Below are 19,714 nucleotides of genomic sequence, written 5' to 3'. Positions count from 1 at the left end.
CTCAGTCTGCCAGTCCATGATCTTCTCAATAGATATGCAGACATACCAGGTGAGATTCATTTACTTTTAAGTTTCCCAGTTTTAAATTTGGTTCCCACCTGCTTCCTCAAAGCCCTAAATTGACTGGCTAGCTGCTTTATCTTTCAACATCTGTCAAAGATGTCTTAACTTTTATCACAAGGACCAAATACCATCAATTTTTATTAATATTTCTTCATCTTTTTTGGAGAAAAAATTCCAGTCCAAAGTCTCCACCTCTTGTAGCATATGGACTTTATCTGTACCTTTCTCACTCCACAAGTTCCCTCTACACATTTCAAGATGATCGCTTAGCCCAGTTCATCTTCAGCTGAAAAGCGATCGATCAGTGACCTATTACGCACTCTTTCAAGGGTAGCTTCTTCTAGGCAAACCTCCCGTCTGTCTCTGCATTCAACAATGGAGTCCTTTTAAAAAAAGCAGGGAAAAACAGGTGTTCAAGATGTCCAACAGAACCAACACAGCCTGTAGGGAGTTTTCTGGCAAATTTGGGCCATTAGAGCTACTTTGTGACTCCTACAACTCATCTTGATCAAAGCAAATCTTTCACCTGAACAGTGCCAAATAAAGATCCTCATCACAAAATTTCTCTTTCCCAGCAGCTTCCAGGACCGGAACTGATACTCTCCATGATGACAAGATCACTACCATAATAAGATTGGTATGGAGATCATTTTACTGGAATCCAAGATAGATTCTGTTGTCAATCACAAAAAATAAAGTATAAATTGCTCGCTCACCAAATACGCATCCATTCTTCGGCTTTCTCTCAGACCACTTCAATTCTTTTCCAAGATCTGTGGTCCAAATAAGGACTCATACAACTGCTGCGTTGATGAAATCAATGAAATGAGATACCCTGATATTGTGCTTGCAAACAAATAAGCTTTACTTGACACTAAAAAAGCCCTTTAGATCCCAATGTCTCAAAATATATTAAAAAGAAGGTTCGATAAGTGTTACCGCTGTTGGTGACATTTTGTTTTTGCCACAGACAGATCAGGACCATCCATTTTCAAATATCTTCATGCGGATCATTCATTACTCTCTTCTTCTTCGTCGGTGATTTACCGATTCCACCAGAAATGCTATGAAACCTGAACCTTAAACGATTAAAATCTAAATCTGAAATCTGTAATTTAAGCCCCAGTTTGAACCTGGTTACTGCCACTCCATGAACCAGGCTGCAGAAGTTGTAGAAAGATCGCCAAAGAGAGGGAGGAGAGGAATTGCCAGGGTTGCAAAGAGAGTTCCAGACAGACAAAGGGAGATAAATCACCAGAGGCAGAAGGGGAGAGAGATCACCAGAGACAGAAAGGGGGAGAGAGACTGATGATGGAGTTGCAGGAGAGAGAGAGAGAGAAAGGGGGAAGCAAAGGAGATGACAGACATACATTTTTGCCAGCACATATGAACTTCAATAATTCATAGGGGTAATTTCTCCAGTGCCACATGTATTCTCACAAACATGGGTGCCAAGTATATTTCACCTTACTATGATAGAGGGCAGATAAGGGAGATAGCTGGTGGAACATATCACAGCCTCACAGGTTGGAAATTTGTGCATTCAATTCCATTTTATCTTTTGTAATTACTACATCACTGTTTAATGATGTATATACGTACATTTTTAATATCACAATAATTTTTTCCTTTCTTATGGTAATTTCATGTTTTGTAATGACTTGGCTAGAAAGGGACGAGTAGGCAGTCACTGTACCAAGGCCCTTATCCCATCATGCAGTTTTTTACTAGTGCTTTGGCCCTTGACCTTGTGTTGTTGTTGTGTTTTAGTAGTTTCCTTCCTATGGGCTGGGTCCTTGCCTTATGTTCTTGTGGTTTTTGTACTTCTATCTCTTGTAGCTCTTTATTCTCTCACTAGAACATAATGGACCAGAAATTCAAGTAGTAACAGTTCTCTTGTGAGAGTCCCTTCTGTCTTTCCAAAGGGCTGGTTTGCCGTGTAGTCACTATACAAAAGGCGCTAAACGCACTCAGGAAACAGAAACAAAAGGGGAAGAATGAGTTCATATCCAAGGAATGGGGGAAGGTATAGGGGGTTTGGGAGGCATTTTCCCACTTCCTAAAGTAGTTTTTACTAAAAACATCGATTTGGGCCACCCGTTAGTTGGTGCAAAGGAGATCACTGGCTCCCGAGCAGAACATTCCTTTTGTTTAGCTATTTATCAAATTTCATGTTTAGCAATGAGAGTTATGATATCTTCATCATATCAAGGGTAAGACTTTACAAAATTTTTCTTAATTGCTCAAATTCAAGAGTAGGATCGCTTGGAGCAATTTTAGGGCATTGAGGTAGGGGTTGCCAAAAACTTTAAAACCAAGCAACACCCAAAACAAAACAAAAAAAGGGCCGATCAAATAGATGGTCATGACATGACGATGAACATCTGAGAAATTGGTTAGTACCACAGAACACCATCATGAAGTGGTTAATCTAAATGCACATGATATGGGGCAGCAGGCCATCTCTTTCAAATAAGAGTTGTGCATATAAATCATATACCATTCTATTAATACACCTACACCCACACAATAACCTGAGGTCTACTGCATCAGTTGTGATGTGCAATCAGCAAACCAGTGCATGCTAGAACTCATCGACTTGGTAGATTAATACAGAAATCAAAAAATGTAGATGCTATCCAATTTATTTAAATGGAAGACAGATGAAAAGTCTAACCTGCAGATCTTCTGAAAGTGCTTCTGAGACAGCAAGAGTGTAACAACCAGGAACAAATTTTCCTGCAAAAAAATGGGAACCTCACATTCATTCACCTAGATGTTAATAAGGACACCTGTGCCAAATTATCTAAGAAGCAAACTAAATGATAATAGAAGTGGGATGAAAAAATGAATGGGTTCAATGCCAAGTAACTGTTTAGATGGATCAGGACAAAGAAAACAAACAAAAAACAAAAAAGAACAAAAAGGAAAAGCCACAATTGATTAATAAGATTTAAGGTTATAATAGATCTGGAGGGCAGGTTGACAGCTCATCACTGCACTCCTATGTTAGATCTCCTTCGTATGAAAGCTTTAGCTTTGGAAAGGCAAGCTTCTCTCTTACGAGGCGCTTGGAGCTTATTCGATCAGTCCTCCAGTCATCTTACTTCTATTGGTCAGGTATTTTTGGTTTGCCCTGGTCCACCATCAAGGATTTGGAGTCCCTTATGTCTACCTTCCTTTGGAAAGGAACTGATTCCATTAGATTCCTCGGCTCTACCAGCTGGGTCACTGTTTGTCTTCCTAAGGATGAAGGAGGTCTTGGCTTGAAAAGAATCAAATATGTTAATTCAGCCGGCATTCTCAAGCTGATCTAGAAGGTTGAGGCTAGGAAGAAATGTATTTGGGTCGAGTGGGTCTACTCGGGTCTTCTCCGTAATTATTCCATTCGGACTACTACTCCCATTTCTGACACTTCCTGGATCTTGCGCAAAATCTTAAAGCTTTGGCCTATTGCTCTTGGGGCTATTTTTAGCCAAATTGATGATGGTGCCTCCACAAGCCGATATCATTAGTCATGGTGATCCCCCCCCCCCCTCCAACTTCTTCCTCTCCCCTCTTAGCTGATGTCTGGAATGCCTTGCCTTCCTTGGGCAGAAGGCCTCATGGTAGGGGCAACATTGTGGTGTGGCCTGGAGCATCTTCTTTGGGCCTTTTCAGCTCCAAAGCAGATTGGGACCTCATCAGATCTTGTCATCCTTTGTCACCCTATTGTAAGATTGTTTGGTTCAAGATCCATGTCCCTCTTCACAGTTTCACTATCTGGTGGGCCCTTTCCAACTGCCTCCCAACGCAGTCTTTTGTCATTTATCGCCAGATCATTGTCTCCCCCTCTTGCTGCCTTTGTTGGAATGCTTCGGAAGATGTGGACCATCTCTTTTTTGCTTGTCCCCCTCCTCATCTGGAAAGGGCTCCTTGCAAAATGTTGGCCAAAAAACCGTAGGATCCTTCCTTTCCAAAGGGAATGGTCGTGGGTGGATATGACTTTTGCAGGGAAATCAAGTTGTGATGTAGTGGGCAAGCTTGCCTTTGGTGCAACCATAAACCATATATGGATGGAACATAATCTCAGAAAATGGTCATCTGGATCTAGATCCTTACAGTAGATTTGGAACTCCATCTCCTTTGATACCAGAAGCAAGTTATCTGCATCTGGGCACCTGTGTATTAATTCCCCAAGGAATAAGCATATTTTTCTGTCCTGGGGATTACCTCTCTCCATCTTGCAGCCCTCTTCTCCTCCCTGAGGATTGGGATTTGCTTTTGCTGGCTTATATTGCGCTATTGTTTTTTTTTCCTTCTCCACCTTATTGGGGGCCCTTTGTTTCTCCTTTTTCTTTTGGTAATGAATTATTTTATTACCCAAAAAAAAAAAAAGATCTGGAGAAGAATAAAATAACAGTAACCTCTCAATCTAGTTCAAGGAAATTAAAGTAAAGCAAGATTGATGGTTTCTTCAGAACAATATCTATTGTTGGCTGCTGGAGTAAAGGCAATGAAACAAAGGGGCGATAAGAAACCAATGTTGCCCCAAATAACCAACTGGTCAGAAATGGAGATCAAATACTCAATCAATCTAATCCAAAACCATTTTGCTCACATTAAGATTTTAAAAACAGATTTGTTCTACATTCCAGATCCAGAACTTGGATAGATTCAAAGCATGCCATGTGCCACATAAACAAAGAGATTAAAGAGAAAAGTGTAAGAAAAGGGGTACCAAAATGCAACAGTTTCTCATCCATCTTCATGAATCACAATATACTTAGATCTGAAACTAGATATGGGTCCATACGTCAGGACTGAAACAGTTCAAAATCCTCAATTCAAATTCAGACCCTAATCGCATCCATATCCAACTTGTTTCATGCCCTTTGGCCAATAATAACACAGCATATGGAACATTCAAGGAAGCATGATAGGTAAGCAAGCACAGTCAACATTTGAAGTGTTCAAAAATAGGTGAGGCATCAAGATGGCATTTCAGTGGCAAGCAGAGAAAAAAGATCATAGATGATAGAACTGGAAGACAAAGCTGTTGAAGGAGTAATTTTGTAGTGCTCTTTTGATGGGACCCAACCTGCAGATAATGAACTGGGTAAGGTGATAACATAGGACAATAGAAAGAGTACCAAGTATAACAAGATTTTGGATGTCAAACAAGGACGCTAGGGATAAAGTTTCATAGCATATACTAAAAAATTATGTCCATAATGTTTGAAATAATGCTTTATATGCTCTCTAGTCTCTAGTGGGCGAGCCTTGGCACCACGGTTAAGTTGCACTATTGCAACCATCAGGTTGCGGGTTCGACACATGGAAACAGCCTCTCCATGAAGTAGGGGTAAGGCTGTGCACATTTGCCCCTCCCAGACCCTACAGTAGGAGGAGCCTCATGCATTGGGACGCTCTTTTATTCTTTTTTTTAATGCTCTCTAGACTCTACACTCAAAACAAAGACTGACTAAATACGTAGCCAACCCAAAGTAAAAAATAAAAAATAAAAAAATTACATGATAAATCCAAATAATAAATAAATAAACTACTACCAGACTTTATTAGACCAAAAACCCGGGTTGGCTCAGTTCCGTTTGGGGTTGTGTTTCCAAAGCCGGTCATATTGGTCCAACCACTCTAGAGCCATTGCATCATGGGATTTAAAATTTTGACATGTAGAAATTACCTGCGGTGATCTACCTATTCAAAAGTCAAATGGCTAAATCAGCTCCCCAAATAGAAGGGGGACCAACCACTTAACAAGAGATACCCTGACTTGCGTTAAATTTTCATTCCCTAAATCATATAAATCTCAGACAGCCATTGCACAGAAAGAATTAAAGAAATCACCTAGGAGACCTAACCAAAGTATAACCCTTTTTTTCCCCTCTTTTGGTGGCAAGCAACATAGAGCATCTGAAGACTCAAATCCATCAGAAATCAACATCTTTGTCAATATTTTGACCAGTTCTGCAGATCAACTCAATTTAAAAAATTTTGGTCTTATTGGAAACATAACCAAATGGCCAAAGACAAAAGCACATGAAAGGTATAAGTTATGACCCTATGGATTTAGATCCAAAGAAGGCTTGAATACATAAATAGTAGCTCGCCATGGCCACATTTTATCCAATTGAAATTACAAAGATCAAATCCACTGTCTGGTTTAAAGTCTGCATAGAAAAAGACAAGGATATAATAACCATAATAATGCCACCAAGAGACTTATCGAAGTTTTGTGCGTCGACAATCTCCCTGAACAGGAGAGATGCTAGTATAATTTTATTAAAAAGTACAAATACTGAGCAGAAAATTAATAATTAGGCAGCATTAATTGATATATCCATTTATTTGAATCCTAAAAAAAGCTTCAAAATGTAGTACAGTGATAAACTTACCCATGCGCAACCACCGAGCAGCCCAACTTCTACTTGGATCCATGACTGCAATGATCCTTAACAACATAAAAGATTCCATTGTCAATAACTGGAAATCAGCATGACCAATGCTATTTAGTCAGTTGGTTGTGATTTATACAAATTTAGCTCGGGCCCTCAACCTCCCCCCCCCCCCCTCCCCCCACAAAACAAAACAACAAAAAAAAAACGAGGTTGAGAGATTACATAGAACAGAACCAGTAAACACTATCAAGGGAGTAACTACCATCTCTAAGTGGTTTTTTACCGGTCTGCACATTTTACTCTCCAAGATTGAAACCTTCGTAAAGACAAGGTTCGAGATCTCGCCGAGTTTCTCGGTTTCGTGAGATCCCGAGACGAGATGCCATACGCATTCTAAAATTACACTTTCTCGGCGAGATCTCGGTATTGTCTCAGTACACATTTTTTCCAGTTTTCTTTTTTAGTTTTAAAAGTTCAATATCTCGCCAGTATCGGGTTAGAACATGATTTTTTACCCATTTAATTGCCCATTTGACCCATGTGCCCATTTTTATTAAAAGCGGGCAATGGACAGAACTCGGAAATATCAATAGTTCTGTCCGTAGCTCTCTAAACAAAGGGGAAAACACTCAAACAATTCTCTCCCTCAAATTTCTTCCTCTTTCTTTCAAATCTTGGGTGGATTGCATTGTTTGAAGTGAGATTCAAGTACTAAAGTGAATATTCAACTCCAACAGTCGAAGAATCATCACCTATTTGTAGGATTCCAAAGTAAAACTCATATTTGGACTTGTTTTTTTGGCAAATCTGGGCATGCCATTGTGTTTAAATGGCCTGAAATAGGTTGGATACCAAGTTTCAGACCCAAAATATGTGTAAAACCCACCGAGTTGGGGGTCCGAGTCAAAAATAAATAAAATGGAGCAACTCGCCGAGATCTCGCCGACTCGACTCGGTTTCTAGCTTGGCCGAGATGCCACCGAGACCCGAGTCTTAGAACCTTGCTTAAAGATACCAACAAAAGTCTAGCCCAGAAATTAGTATCGCGAGAGGACAGATGAATGTTTCATCGGCCCCCCTCCCCAGACAAATTGGATACTATTTGAGCTTTAAATTTGAGCCATACGATGAAATCCGCCAACATTGTCGACATCAAACACATTCAGAGGCCCTTAGACAATTTAAATGAAATAATGATCGCAGAGAACCAGGAATAAGACAGGATCAGACAACAAAGAAAACAAAATTTACCCAGTAAAATTAGGAGTGGTGCATTCCACTACGCGCTCTTGATCTTTGTCCATGCCGAAAAAGGAGCAGTTTTCACAGCCTGATTCTCTGAACTGAAAAATCACCACGAAAAAAAAGAAGAGAGAGACTCAATGAAAGAAACCACGAACAAAAATTGAAAAAAAATAAAAGCAATTAGATTTAAGAATAAGTTTAAATAACATAAACACAGCAATCATGAGACTACATTGTTAAACAATAAGTTCAAGAGAGTCTCCGTTATATGAATACTTTCATATGCTGTAACTTAACGAAGAAGAAGCGCCATCAGATGGTCCACACTCACTCCTCCATCAGAAGGGAATAAGTGAGCAATCATGAGACTACATTGTTAAACAATAAGTTCAAGAGAGTCTCCGTTAAACAATTGTATGAATACTTTCATATGCTGTAACTTAACGAAGAAGAAGCGCCATCAGATGGTCCACACTCACTCCTCCATCAGAAGGGAATAAGTGAACAAGCTTCAGGGTTCCAATCGAAAGTCGATTAAATTTAATAACAGAAGATAGTTAACCCTAATCCCAGAGGAAAAGTGTAAGTACTTGATCGTAAGTTTTGACGAGCCTGCAGCGAAGGCAAGCCCGGAGCTCGTGCCCAAAACTCGTCGGAATCTGTGCATAATTTGCCATCTTCAGACATCAATTTCCAGCACCAGCTCTTCTTCTTCGTCTACATGAAAACCAAAACCAAGTAAACGGATTTGATATTCGTTAGAAGATCGAGTGCAAAGTCGCAAAATCGCAATTTTTTAGAGTACTAGTTAAACTGTTAAATCGTCGTGTCTAATCGAAAAATTGCAAAAGTCGCATACCAAGTGCGGTTTCAGTAGGTCAGTCGTGCCGGAGTAGTAGGAAACTGAGCGTAAGAGTGTTAAACGGTTCGACTCGATTAGACTCTTTTTTTATTTTTTTGTTTTGTTTTATTTTGTTTTTTATTTATTTATTATTTATTAAATATTTATTTGTTTATTTTTTGTCACAAGAGGTATTCGGCTTTAGGCCGATTAAATCCCCAAGGCTTGTGTGCGACCCCGCAACACACACGAATAGGGGGATACCACACCCCCATGTTCACAAGGGAGTTTTCTCTCAAGCGGGTGACCCAAGGGTGGAGATGGAGTCGAACTCAGGATCTTTAGCTTTCTCAGGCCTCGTCCCTTGTTAGCTGCGCTGCCCCTTGGGGTTAGTTTGTATTAAATTCGATTTGATGCAAGAATTTTCAGCTAAAACCGAAATCTTTGTCGTTTGGTAAACGGTTTCATCATTTTCACTGTGAGGGTGAGTGCAATCTTGTGCATGTTTAGCTATATCTCATAACTCAGTCGTATCGTAGCTTCAACTGGGATTATAGAAGAATAGAATATACATGTTTCCAAGCAAAAGCTTTTGTGCACGAGGTCGTGGATTGTGACAATCGATTAGTCGAATTGACCAAAAGCACAAAAATGGTCGTGGACAAAAATCTTCCTCTTTTCCTTTTATGATAAACAACCAATATTGAAAAAATAAGGGAGTCAACATAGTCCATATGGTTGCATTTCACCTTATCTATTATAGTTTTAAAGCTAAGTCATTAACTACTAAGGTTGCCATCCCTAGATTTCTTTAAAATGCAAATTGATTGAAAATTGGTGCATTCCTCTATGCTGTTTGCTCAGAGAATTAGCTCTACTCAATGCACTCCATTATGATGTTTGCCCAAAGAATTATCTCTCATTAATTTAAGGGAAGAATTTCTCATGACGCCAGTATGAGAAATTTCCCACATTATACCAAGGGTGGTAGAGAATGTATCATTTACATGAACCTAAATGGTCAAGTTGGGTGGGAGAAAACAATAAAAATATCCCATGTGAGGGCAATAGTACACTATCGTCGTACAAAACTTTTCCCTAATTTAATTATTAGAGTTATCATTTTTTTAATATGGTGGAACCAAGACCTCAACAAATTTATTGACTATTCATTAAGGGAAAAAGTTTTCTGTCCGGGAGTGTGGCCTACGCCAGCACTCCCATGAGTCTATCTCTTTCCTCCCCATGTGAAAAGACACCTTTGTCCCCTTATTTTAAGGAGGAGAGAGATAGACACATGGGAGTGCTGGCGTAACCGGACAGAGAACTGCTTCCCATTCATTAATTGTAAAGATTTTTCAAAATATGCTACGTGTGAGAAACTCTTCACACATTTATGATTGACAATGTTGATAACCAATGGAAAATGAAAGTACCAAAAAACTATAACATAAATCTAAAATAAAAAACATAGTTATCTAAAAAAATTCCCACTCAATATTCATTAAACCTTTGTGCATTTTTTGTTCTTTTATGGACGGTGTAACCCTTAAAATTATATTCATAACATAGTAGAAGATAAACAAATTACTTTTCAGAAATTTTGGAGGGATTAAACTCCAGATCATGTTTCAAATATCGGTACCGGATTGATTGTATCAACATAACAGTTTGTAATATGAGCAAAATCCTTCAAAAACTTATTTATTTGAGAGAGAGGAAAAAAAAAAAATCATTTGATTCAACTAGGGTTGCAACAACGTCAGGCTGTTCCGGATGGACTTTTGGCATTTTGTTACATGGCAAATTCATTTTGTCAAATGCAGGAAGAGTTAAAAGCAAACATGAAATGGAACCAGAACTGTTAACCATTCTCAACGGCTTTGATTCGGCTAAATCGAGAGGTTTGAAGCTGAAAGAAGTTTGGTGCTCTAACAAGGCGCTACCTGGACTTCTTCCAACTCCATCCCATTCTCCTTGGCCTTTTGAAGTATTGGAATATTTTCGGCAGATTTTGGATCGTTCGGAAGGCATTTTGTTCAAACATCTGACGGATACTGCTCTTTTAAGTTGGTATAAATCCCTAACTCAACAAACTTTGATTACTAATTTACCTTGGGTAGATGACAGTTGTACTAATTTGTCATCTTAATTCAATCTTTTTATTTCTTTCATAAAAAAAAAGGGTCGGGGTGGGCCAGGTTTATAAAACCTTAGTCCAGCGCTAAATCCCCTTAGTTGGGCCCAATCCCAGCTTGGCGCTACCTTAGGGCATGAAAAACCCAACCTAACCCACCCTTGGGGTTGGGCTAGGATGACCCTTATTGACCCTGACAATAAACAACCTTAGGCATAAGGAGTATTGATCTAGGCCTTTTGAATTGGCTAAACCGCCATATTTGTTGGTTGATTAGAACTTGTGGACTCAAATAAAGGATTGGAGAAAGTTTTCATACACGTCTGTGTAAGCCGTGTATGTGAGAGGGTGGGCGTTTCAAGGCATTAATTAATGGGTGGGGGTTTATGACTTTTCCAACTCTTTGTGCGATGGGATACGACCGTGCATGCTTACACGGCCATGTATGAAAACTTCCCCCTAAAGGATTTATCAATTACAAATGAAAAAGTATCGGCACTCAAACATCTGCTAAAAAGCTTTACGCACCTCATGCCCACCCTTGGGACTAGAAATATGTATAGAACATCATAAGCTGTGAGATATCATATCAGAATTCAACAAGAACAGTTGAAATTGAAATTAAAAGGCACTGCATAGTGGACACCCATGACGTAGTTCCTTGTCAGCCTTCAACATTATGCATGATGACATTGATGGAGGATGAAATATGAATTTTTGGTCTAGCTTTTTCAGGGAATGGGGAAGGGAGATCTAGGGGTTGGACCAGGCCATGGAGAAGAAGAAGAAGAAGACAAGGTCGGGACCCAACCCTAACTCAGGGCCAGAAATTATTGGCCTTGACCCGCCCTCAAGACCAAGATTTCTCATCCCAAACCATATTCAGGCTCAGGATGAGCTCGGGCCGACAGGGTCTAACTTGCAAGCCTAGATACGACCAACCCATATGGGTGTCGGTTGAGATCGATACCAATAGCAATCCCAATACCGAAATCATGGGTGAGATAACAAAATTATAGAATAGAAGGGCTTCTATACAAATTCATGAAAATAAAGGGTTTCCATATAACTAAATCGGAAAGTAGAAATCGGATTATCGATCCCTCAAAAAATCTCATTTGCCTCTCAGGCCGACTGTAGTTTACTCTCTTCCATACCATAAAACCATATCAAGAGAATCATGATTTAAACGCGAACCTTTTGTTCTTCTGCTTGAAACGGACAGAAGGCCGAGAAGATGCAAGGAGGCGACGAACTTAGCATCGATGAGCTCGCTTCGAATCTGTCAACCTATAAAGAACAGCTTCAGCAGGTATCATTACAATATTTATTTTTAGTTTTCCCGATTCCTTTCCGATTAAGCTATCATTCTCAATATGTATATATTTTTTTCTTCTATGAATTGTTTTGTTCTGATCTTGTGTGAATTTGGTTAACGCATTTCCTGAGATTTCTTTGCCCTAACTTGAAATAGGGTTATCCCTTTTTTTCATGTTAATTTTGTATTATAGCTTTTGGTTTCTCGAAATATTTGAATACCTTCTGGTTAGGTTGTTATGTGCGTTTTTTCCCCCCCTTCTATATACACTTATCTTTTTGAGTTTTTGGTTAAATTAATGGCGGAATAAGGGTTTTTCTGGTCGATTAATAGAGTGCGTTTTAGTGTGGATCTTTCAGTATGAATTTATAAGTTGGGATTTTCTAGGGTTCGTGTTTTGATATGATTATGCTGGGTTTTTTGACGAAATGGGTGGCTATATGTGTCAGTTGTGAAATCTCAACTACTTTTTGGTCTATTCTGCTTATCTCTCACGTACAACTGTAACCACTTTTTGTACTTTCCGAGTGAAGTTGGAGTTTTAAAAGATTATAGAGTGTGGAGATTTTATTTAGGCTGGGCATCTCGGGTGATGCATTGCCAATGAATCTGCTCAAACTTATACGTTAATTGGTTAATCGCTTGCATTGCAACATTTTGTCACAGTTCTATAATCCAAGCTCACCCAGAAAGAGTGCTCAAAATGGGAAAGAATATTGATTAATCCATTTCTATATTGTGGAATCACTTGACAACACCACTTCAGCATTACAAGAATAGAGTCACAGTCAAGGTTAAAGAGTTCGAATTAGGACAGAATCGGTTCCTGCCTATTCTGATCCAATCCTGATGCTGATTGGACAGAGTCGGCAGGAATCAGCCAATTCCCTTCAACCGATAAAAAGAAGTGGATCAGGTGAAAAAATGATCATCTGCTCCATCGTCAGCTACCCTCTGTGGTCTTTTTCATACTCATCGTTCCCTTCAGATCTTCCTCTACTTGGATCTTCAACTATAGGATCAGACAAGTAATCGGTCTTACCTTGCAATGGGAATTGATCTGCTCCCATCTCTTCCCCTGCCGCTTTCATTCTCGAGTTGGCTCCTTAGTTATGTGCATCTCCCCATCATCCTTCCTGTTGGAAGTGAAGCCCATCTCAAACTACTACTAGATGACATGCCTGCAGATGGAGCAGACCATTCAGGACATCGTCACCACCAAACAGATCACCAGCCCAACCATTGCCATTGCCACTATCTACCTCTTCTTTGACGACTTCATGGTCGAGGGCTGCAACAGCTCCATCCTCATTAGCTCCACAGCCTCCAACAAGGCTGAGCACGACCACAACCACAACCTCAGACCCTCCCTGATGCAGTTAGGTGTAGGGATAATTATATTTGTTAATAGCAAGTAGAAGATAGAGTCTTAGCTGCATTCAAACTTGTTTTCAGTTTTTGAGTCCAAGTTAGAGTCCAAAGTAGGTTCAAAGTCTATTTCAGAGTATGATTAGGGGTTAGTTGAATCTTTATAGAATTTTGTGTAACCATCCAATTATTCAGATTGGAACTGAATTTGATGATTAGGCTTACCTGCTGGTTGCTGGTCGTGAGTACTGGTTCCTTCCGGCTTGGCTTCATGTACCAAACTACTTCCTCTTCACCATCCCCTGTTCGATCAAGCTACTCTACTCTCAGGTTCTATTTTCTGAGATCCGAACTCTTTCTTTAGCTTCTTCTACATGTTTGCTTCCTCTTTCTAAACTTCTTCTTCGTTGCTTCCCTTTATATTTGCTACTTTTTTTTTTTAGTACTTTCTTTCTACTACCTACTGTACTTCAGGGTGGGTAATAAATCCAAAGAGCTTGCTGGCTACTTATCAGATTGTCATAAGATTCTGGGTGGTGTGCACTTACCCTCAGTATTTTGCGTTTGCTATTATAGACATCTATTGTTGCTTCCATGCTTAGTATGTATTTTAGCACCTGTTTATGCGTTTTGTGTAGAACCCTATTATGAAGTTTTCCTCTTTTATAATGACCTATACCCTTGTTTTAATCAGGTGAGAAAATTATTGGCCGATGACCCAAGAAACTCTGAGTATGCAGACATGGAAAAAGAGCTTCAAGAGGTGTGCTAATCTATTAAAGTCCTTTTTCATACTTTTACTTCTTCCAGTTACATCAAAGCTATACGTTGGGTTCTCTTATGTATAATTTAATGGTATATATGAGGTTCGAGTTCTAGGCAGATACTGATTGATCTTGTGCATAACAAGATTGTGTAACCTGTAGTATGTGCAATTATTTTTTGGTTTGGATGCTATTTTCTTTTATCCTTTCTTTTTCAAGGAATCATTATGTTGTTCGAGCAGGCCAGCATGATTTGGCTGCACAATGGCTGGAGAATTCTCATGGAGGTTTTTGTTATTATTTTTGTTTCTTGAAAAGGTGAGGATGGTGTTATGTTAAAAACATAGGCCATGAATTCCTCTGAAAGGTGTTATAGGGGGATTTAGAATTTAAAAATTAAAATAAGAGCTGTCTATGAGAGATGCCCATCACTAGTATCTTTGGTTCCTTTGCAGGTGCATGTTCCGTGATGGCCTGCTTACTTGCTTCTCACCTCTCATTTCAGATGTTCACGATGAGTTTTCGAAGTCGGAAATTCAAATCAATGTTTGGGTTTTTTTTCCAATGCAAGTGGATTGATTTGGTTTGGGATCTTTCTTTGCTTACATGAGTGAGACATCTTGGCATGCAGGTGATTGCACTGACAGAGGAGCTCTTTGCAACAGCTAAGCAAAGTGAGATTTCTGGATCAGAAGTTGGTATTGATGATGCTAATGTGCCTTCACATGGTCAGCAGTCTGTGGGGACTTCTGGTTATGATATGGTAATTTTTTCTCTTTCAATCTATCCTTTCTCTGTCTCTCTCCCCATGGGATGAGGGTTTGAACAGATACATTGCATGTTTGGCAGGACTCGTATGAAGGCAGCTTATGTAGATAAGCTTATTAAAAGAAAAGGACCTTGTGCAGATAGATGTACATTCTGAAAATAAAATGAAATAAAATGCTGAACTCTAGTTTTAATAATTCTGTTGATTGCATTACTTTAATATGTTCTCAACCTTTCCTTGCTATTTGCTTGTATCATGCGTCTCTTTAGGCATCAGACAACATCTCGGAGCCATTTGAGAAGCTTCCTATTGGCTCAAAAGTTCAAGCTGTTTGGAGTGAAGATGGGGAATGGTATGTATTGTGCAAAGAAATCCAAATTGTAGGGTTTCTGTTTCCTTTATCTTTCATTTGTTTTACAGTTTGTCCTTTTATATGTTTGATTAGTTGAATGTCCAGGTACGATGCAATGATTGATGCACATACTCCAAATGGATACTATGTTTCATATGATGGGTGGGGGAATAAAGAAGAGGTATGGTTTCTTTGTCCATGCTCTTGAATCTTAGAAATTGGATTCCTCATTCTTGTTTTCATGTATTCAAGTTCTCTCTCTCTCTCTCCCAAGGTTCGAAAACTCGGGTTTCGGTATTGTTTCGGCTTGACTGAAATCCAAAAGTTCGACCGAAATGGCCAAAATTTCGCTGAAATATTGCATTTTTATGCCAGTGAGTTTCGGTTGGCCATTTCGGAGGGCAAACAGCCATATTAAGCTCTGGTACTTCAGGGAAACCTTATTTTAGTGTATATAAACATGTGTAAAACCTTTAAATTATGCACCATGAATAAAGAAACGTAGTATTGATTAATTATGATATAGTACAAAGTACATGTAACATAGACTCATAAGACCCAAATGAGCCAAATCCCAACAATACAATACTGTGTGGTGATTCATGAGTACAAAGTGGTCCCCCTCAGGCCATCCGGCTGCGTGAGGCCGTAGATTGGCCTACGGTGTCTAACATATATAAAATTGAGTCCCATTTGGTTGATAGTAGCACTAATTTTTTCACATTTTTGTTGTAGAAAAATACATTTTTTTAAAAACATGAGTGTATATGTATATATATATATATATATATAACCCCTGTTTTCGCAGAGGCTGTTTCCAGACTCGAACCCGTGACCACTTGGTCCTTTCTTGACTTTCATCATTTCCCTTATTTCAATATAGATACAACTCAACTCAACAGAGCCTTAGTCCAACTAAATGGGATCGGCAATTTTGATATTGATAGCTAAATATATTTCGACTCTTTAAATATAGTTAGAATTTTTCATCCTACAAATGTTTTGGTTTATGGTCCACTCTATATATATGGGGGCAATGTTCTCTGCCCAGGAGCGTACAGGGGTGCAGGCTGTGCCCAGACACATGGGGCGGGACTGGACAGTCATTTTGGTCATTCAGGGGGGGCTGGGCGGTCATTTGCCCATCCCCCATAGTGTAGAGAGCATTTTCCCTATATATATATATACCAGAAAAAAATGACACTGTGAGGCCGTAGATTGGGCTCCAATTTCTGACATATAAAAATGTCATCACCAACTTTCGGGTATGTGTCATTTTTTTTTTTGTTGCAAAAGTTCATTTTTTGGAAAGAATAGAGGGTGGGCCTCTGCGCAAACGGTAAGGTTTCTCCATTGCAACCTAGTATGACCCTCCTCTTGTGCACTGTGTGTGCCCTTTTTCATTTTTGGGAAGAAGTTCACCAATATGCAACAAACGATGTTATTGGAGCGACGTGGCAACCTCCAGCACCGTATTCCAGTAATATGTAGGTGTGGTGGCAAAATTCAGGCTGAAATGTAGGTTTTCCTTCTTCCTGCGGGGAAAAAGGGCGAAACAGGCGAAATAGCTCAAGTTTGGTCGAAATTTGGACCAGCCACATTCGAAACAGGGTATTTATAATACTCTGTCGAATATTTGCCGAAACTATACGACTTAGGGTAATGTAGTCCTAGGTTTGAATAATTAAACTAGGAGCCAAATAACCAGGGTCTAATCTGAACAGTAAATCGGTTAGGTCAAAATAGGTGATTTTGGTCAAATTAGGGTTGGGGTTTAGTAGGGTCTAGGGTTTGGTGGTAGGATTATGGTAAGTTGATGTAGGGAAGTCTTCCAGTGAAGGTCTTGTTAAAGTTTTATTAGTCTAGGACTGCTGAATTGAACCGGCAGCAGGTTTAGCGTCTAGGGTTAGGTTTTTGGAAGGAGGGAAAAGTAAGAATTTCTAGGGTTTGGCTGGACAGAATATGTCCAAACTAGGATTTATTTTCCCAATGGGTGAGAGGTAGATTCGATCAAAGAATGGGGCTGTTCCTATGGATGGGCTAATCTGGGCAGTGAATGGGATGTGGGAAAAAGGTATAAAGATGGAGGGGATTCTAGGGTTTGGATGCTTAGAGGATTAGAAGAAGAATGGATGGGGTTTGGGATGATTCAAACATACTGTGGTGCAAACTTTCTTGGGCAGTAGCTTGTTTGAATGTAGGTCTTTGAATAAACACCAGAGTGAACAGTGTTGAGTAACAAGCGAGCTAGAACTAACCACATGGGCTTCACACCACAAGGTGTTGATTGGATCTAACACCAATCCCACCAGCTATGATCAAACACAAGACAAAAATCTTCAATGGAGAAGAAGAGCAGCAAAAAGCTTTTCATTAATCAAAGTTTGTGTCCAATACTTGCTTCCCTTACAACCTTATATAAAAGACTCAAAAATAGACTCCTACACTAAAAAGGAAAGACCTAATCCAATCCTTAACCTGGTAACCTAGACTGCTTAAATAAAATTTGGACTTATCAGGTACTGCACAAACATATTACCTAAGGAGCTGGCTATAAGAATAGAAATTTTTATTGAACTGTACAAGATCCAACTTCTTTGCAATATGCACCAGCATTTATAGCAACCTAGAAATATTTTCTGTCTCCCAACTTCCACCCAAACTTCATTTCAAAAGAGTGTAGATGAAACATTTGACGTAGGAATAATATTACATTTTTTTTTTTTTTTTGCTTTCTGAACATATGAAGCTTATCATCAAGCTAACATGTGTATAGAAGTGTTGGTGGGAAATGTTGCGTGTTTTCGAACATTAAAATCAAGTATGTTATGGTGGTACTGTTATTATTTTTAATTTTTCTTGCTGGGCAGGCTGCCATGTGGTAATATCCACAGCTTCAATATTGTATTGAATGAGGGTACTACTAAAGTTTGTCTTGCCTCTTGTTTTTTCATTTCCTTCTTTGAAACGTCACAAGCATGATTTATTTTTTCTTGGTTTATGATTTCCAGGTGGATCCTAGCAATATAAGGCCAATCCAAGAAGGAGTGATCAATGCTTTGGTGGAAGCTGAGAGAGTAGCTGAAGCCACAAAACAGGCCATCAAGCGGAAGATTGCACAAGCAGCTACCACTGACTTCCAATCACGAACTTTACCAGCAAAGCTTCGTATAGATCCTGATGATCCTGAAGATGTGGTGAGTAGCATAATAGCATTAATAGGTGGGCATTTTCATTGTCTTTTTGGATGGGACAGAGTCCATTTTCTTTGGGAACTGCAAACTGTAGGCTATAGGCTATAAATTTCACACCTGGGTAGCCTGTGGATTGGGTTGCTTTCTCGGACAACTGTTTTCTTAAAGTGAACTTGTCACTTATGGAACTGATCCTAGGAAAAGAGGGAGATATTTTTTGGTCCTAAACTATGCCTTCTTTATTCTATATTCTTCGTGGTTGGCTTTATGACCTCAGGACTAATGTAAAGCTTAGTATGGCATTTCATCGGTTTGAATGTTTGATGAACTATTGTTTGCTGGTTTCTTCTGGGGAAAGGGATATGTGGCACTTTCTTTACTCAACTTATCTGTTTTTGATCATTTTCATCTTATTAGATTACCTATGATACATTAAAGGCTTATCCATCCAGAATGAGTAAAAATAAGGAAAAGAGAAGTTCCAACTTACTGTATGAGTTCCCCCCTAAAAAATAGATTTCCCGAATGATATAGATGAGGAATTAATGCTTCTTTGCTGGCAATGGGAGAGCATGTTTGTGCATAACTAACTGTTATGTTTACAGAAAGCTGCGAAGAAAAAGAAGATACATGCTTTCAAGTCGAAGAACAGGTTTGAGCAATTGGAAGTCACACAAAATAAGCGACAGAATGCATGGCAGCAATTCCAGACAACCAAAGGCCATGCTAAGAAGGTACCTTAAAGAGCTACATATGCATTCATCATGCTGCTTGATTTTTATATGAAAACAAAGATTACTTCCCCATTCTCAGTACTGTCATTTCTGGCGTAAATTTTAAGTTGTTGATTCTTCTTCGAAACAATTAATATGTTTGACTGCTCTTCATTTTGTATGCATAATCATTTTTAAAGGTTGGGTTCTTCTCGGGACGCAAGCGTGAAAGCATCTTCAAGTCTCCGGAGGATCCAAAAGGGAAGGTTGGTGTGACTGGCAGTGGGAAGGGATTGACGGACTTCCAGAAGAGGGAAAAGCACTTGCATCTCAAGGGTGGAACTGTTGAATCAGAAGAGTAGAGTGCTTCATTAATGTGTTTCTCTATTAGACATTGTGATTGCACCACCATTTTCTCCAAATCTCCATCTGATTGCAGAAAAAGTCTTTGAGCAAAACAGAGAGGATGAATCACTTGGCGCCTGGAAAAAAGGGTCGTTGGTTTACTTATGCTTTTGTAGTGCATGTCCATGTTGTGTAAAACCCTAATAC

General features: G+C 39.3%; 3 protein-coding genes across 7 annotated transcripts in view; 1 reads left to right on the top strand and 2 right to left on the bottom strand.

Moving 5' to 3' along the window:
• Window positions 1–6,229, bottom strand: part of LOC122648985 (transcription factor bHLH3-like) — a 17,417-nt gene extending 11,188 nt beyond the window's left edge. Inside the window, exons 1-2 of the mRNA XM_043842319.1 lie at window positions 6,219–6,229; window positions 5,936–5,949 (exon numbers count right to left, since the gene is read on the bottom strand). The gene's annotated coding sequence lies outside the window, so the exon portion shown is untranslated. The remainder of the gene's footprint in view (window positions 1–5,935; window positions 5,950–6,218) is intronic.
• Window positions 1–13,779, bottom strand: part of LOC122648987 (transcription elongation factor SPT4 homolog 2-like) — a 14,076-nt gene extending 297 nt beyond the window's left edge. Inside the window, exons 1-5 of one of the 3 annotated variants that reach the window (XM_043842325.1) lie at window positions 13,768–13,779; window positions 8,297–8,414; window positions 7,713–7,804; window positions 6,459–6,514; window positions 2,741–2,802 (exon numbers count right to left, since the gene is read on the bottom strand). In XM_043842325.1, coding sequence (XP_043698260.1) covers window positions 2,741–2,802; window positions 6,459–6,514; window positions 7,713–7,804; window positions 8,297–8,383 — 297 coding nt within the window. In that variant the 5' untranslated portion in view covers window positions 8,384–8,414; window positions 13,768–13,779. Of the gene's footprint in view, window positions 1–2,740; window positions 2,803–6,458; window positions 6,515–7,712; window positions 7,805–8,296; window positions 8,425–13,767 lie in introns of those variants that run through there. The other 2 variants (XM_043842324.1, XM_043842326.1) reach the window with 2 other exon arrangements.
• On the top strand, window positions 11,815–19,714 carry LOC122648986 (survival of motor neuron-related-splicing factor 30-like). Of its 3 annotated transcripts, none has more exons than XM_043842322.1 (9): window positions 11,857–11,996; window positions 14,065–14,133; window positions 14,590–14,680; window positions 14,766–14,897; window positions 15,173–15,255; window positions 15,361–15,436; window positions 18,267–18,452; window positions 19,055–19,183; window positions 19,363–19,714. In XM_043842322.1, exons 2-9 carry the CDS (start codon window positions 14,084–14,086, stop codon window positions 19,522–19,524), a joined length of 909 nt encoding a protein of 302 aa, XP_043698257.1. In that variant the 5' UTR covers window positions 11,857–11,996; window positions 14,065–14,083; the 3' UTR covers window positions 19,525–19,714. The 3 variants fall into 3 exon arrangements, with proteins under 3 accessions (XP_043698256.1, XP_043698257.1, XP_043698258.1); XM_043842323.1 differs by lacking the exon at window positions 11,857–11,996 and adding an exon at window positions 14,377–14,452 and having other exon boundaries at window positions 14,062–14,133; XM_043842321.1 differs by lacking the exon at window positions 14,590–14,680 and having other exon boundaries at window positions 11,815–11,996.

This window comes from Telopea speciosissima, chromosome 1 (assembly GCF_018873765.1).
Source record: "Telopea speciosissima isolate NSW1024214 ecotype Mountain lineage chromosome 1, Tspe_v1, whole genome shotgun sequence".
NCBI classification, from domain to species: Eukaryota; Viridiplantae; Streptophyta; class Magnoliopsida; order Proteales; family Proteaceae; genus Telopea; species Telopea speciosissima.
The sequence above is the reverse complement of the archived record's forward strand: the minus strand, read 5'-3'. Positions and strand labels throughout refer to the sequence as shown.